General features: G+C 53.4%; 1 protein-coding gene across 1 annotated transcript in view; it reads right to left on the bottom strand.

The window, feature by feature from the left end:
- The window catches only part of LOC107122140 (multiple epidermal growth factor-like domains protein 11), a gene marked incomplete at its 5' end in the record, with an annotated part of 115159 nt that extends 114806 nt beyond the window's left edge, over positions 1 to 353 (bottom strand). Inside the window, one exon of the mRNA XM_015425174.1 lies at positions 190 to 353. Coding sequence (XP_015280660.1) covers positions 190 to 353 — 164 coding nt within the window. The remainder of the gene's footprint in view (positions 1 to 189) is intronic.
- Positions 354 to 669: the final 316 nt, after the last annotated feature.

Here is a 669-nt window from a genome sequence, read left to right as displayed (position 1 = left end):
AGGAAGGAAGGAAGGAAGGAAGGAAGGAAGGAAGGAAGGAAGGAAGGAAGGAAGGAAGGAAGGAAGGAAATTTAGGCATTTTCCATGCATAGGCTGTGGCACATTATTTGAAAAATGGGTTCCAGCTGCATTCTTTGTCTAAAGTTCTTGTGGTGTAACTGCAAAGGCACCAATCACATGAAGACTTACAGGGCAGGGCTGGTCGCAGAAATCTCCTTGCCACCCAGGTGAGCAGAGGCAGAATCCGTCCACGGGGTTGCAGGCTGCTCCGTTGGCACAGAAACACGACTGGTTGCAGTTGAGGCCCCAAGTGCCACTCGGGCACGGGATGGAACAGTCCGCTCCCTGCCACCCTGGAACGAGACAGAGAAGAAAACCGATGCGCCCGTCAATGCCCTCCTCCCCTGGTCTCTCTCCCCGTTAGAAAACAGCACCTGTTCGAGAGAGAGTGTTTGTGTGTGCGGCGCACCCACTTCTAATGTGTGCCCAGATTTATTTGCGTGCCGGAGGACAGAGCGCCCCTGAGGAAACAGGGCAGCTGTTGGTCATTCAGGGAGAGGGGGATAGCCCCTCAAGGTTTTCCTGCTGCGTGAAACAGAGGAGGAAAAACAATTGTTCTCAGTGGCTCAAACAATCTAAAAGTGAATCCGGAGTACAGGCCTTGGGCCC

Source organism: Gekko japonicus, unplaced genomic scaffold, assembly GCF_001447785.1.
Source record: "Gekko japonicus isolate JY-2015 unplaced genomic scaffold, Gekko_japonicus_V1.1 scaffold3651, whole genome shotgun sequence".
In the NCBI taxonomy this organism is placed as follows: Eukaryota; Metazoa; Chordata; class Lepidosauria; order Squamata; family Gekkonidae; genus Gekko; species Gekko japonicus.
The sequence above is the reverse complement of the archived record's forward strand: the minus strand, read 5'-3'. Positions and strand labels throughout refer to the sequence as shown.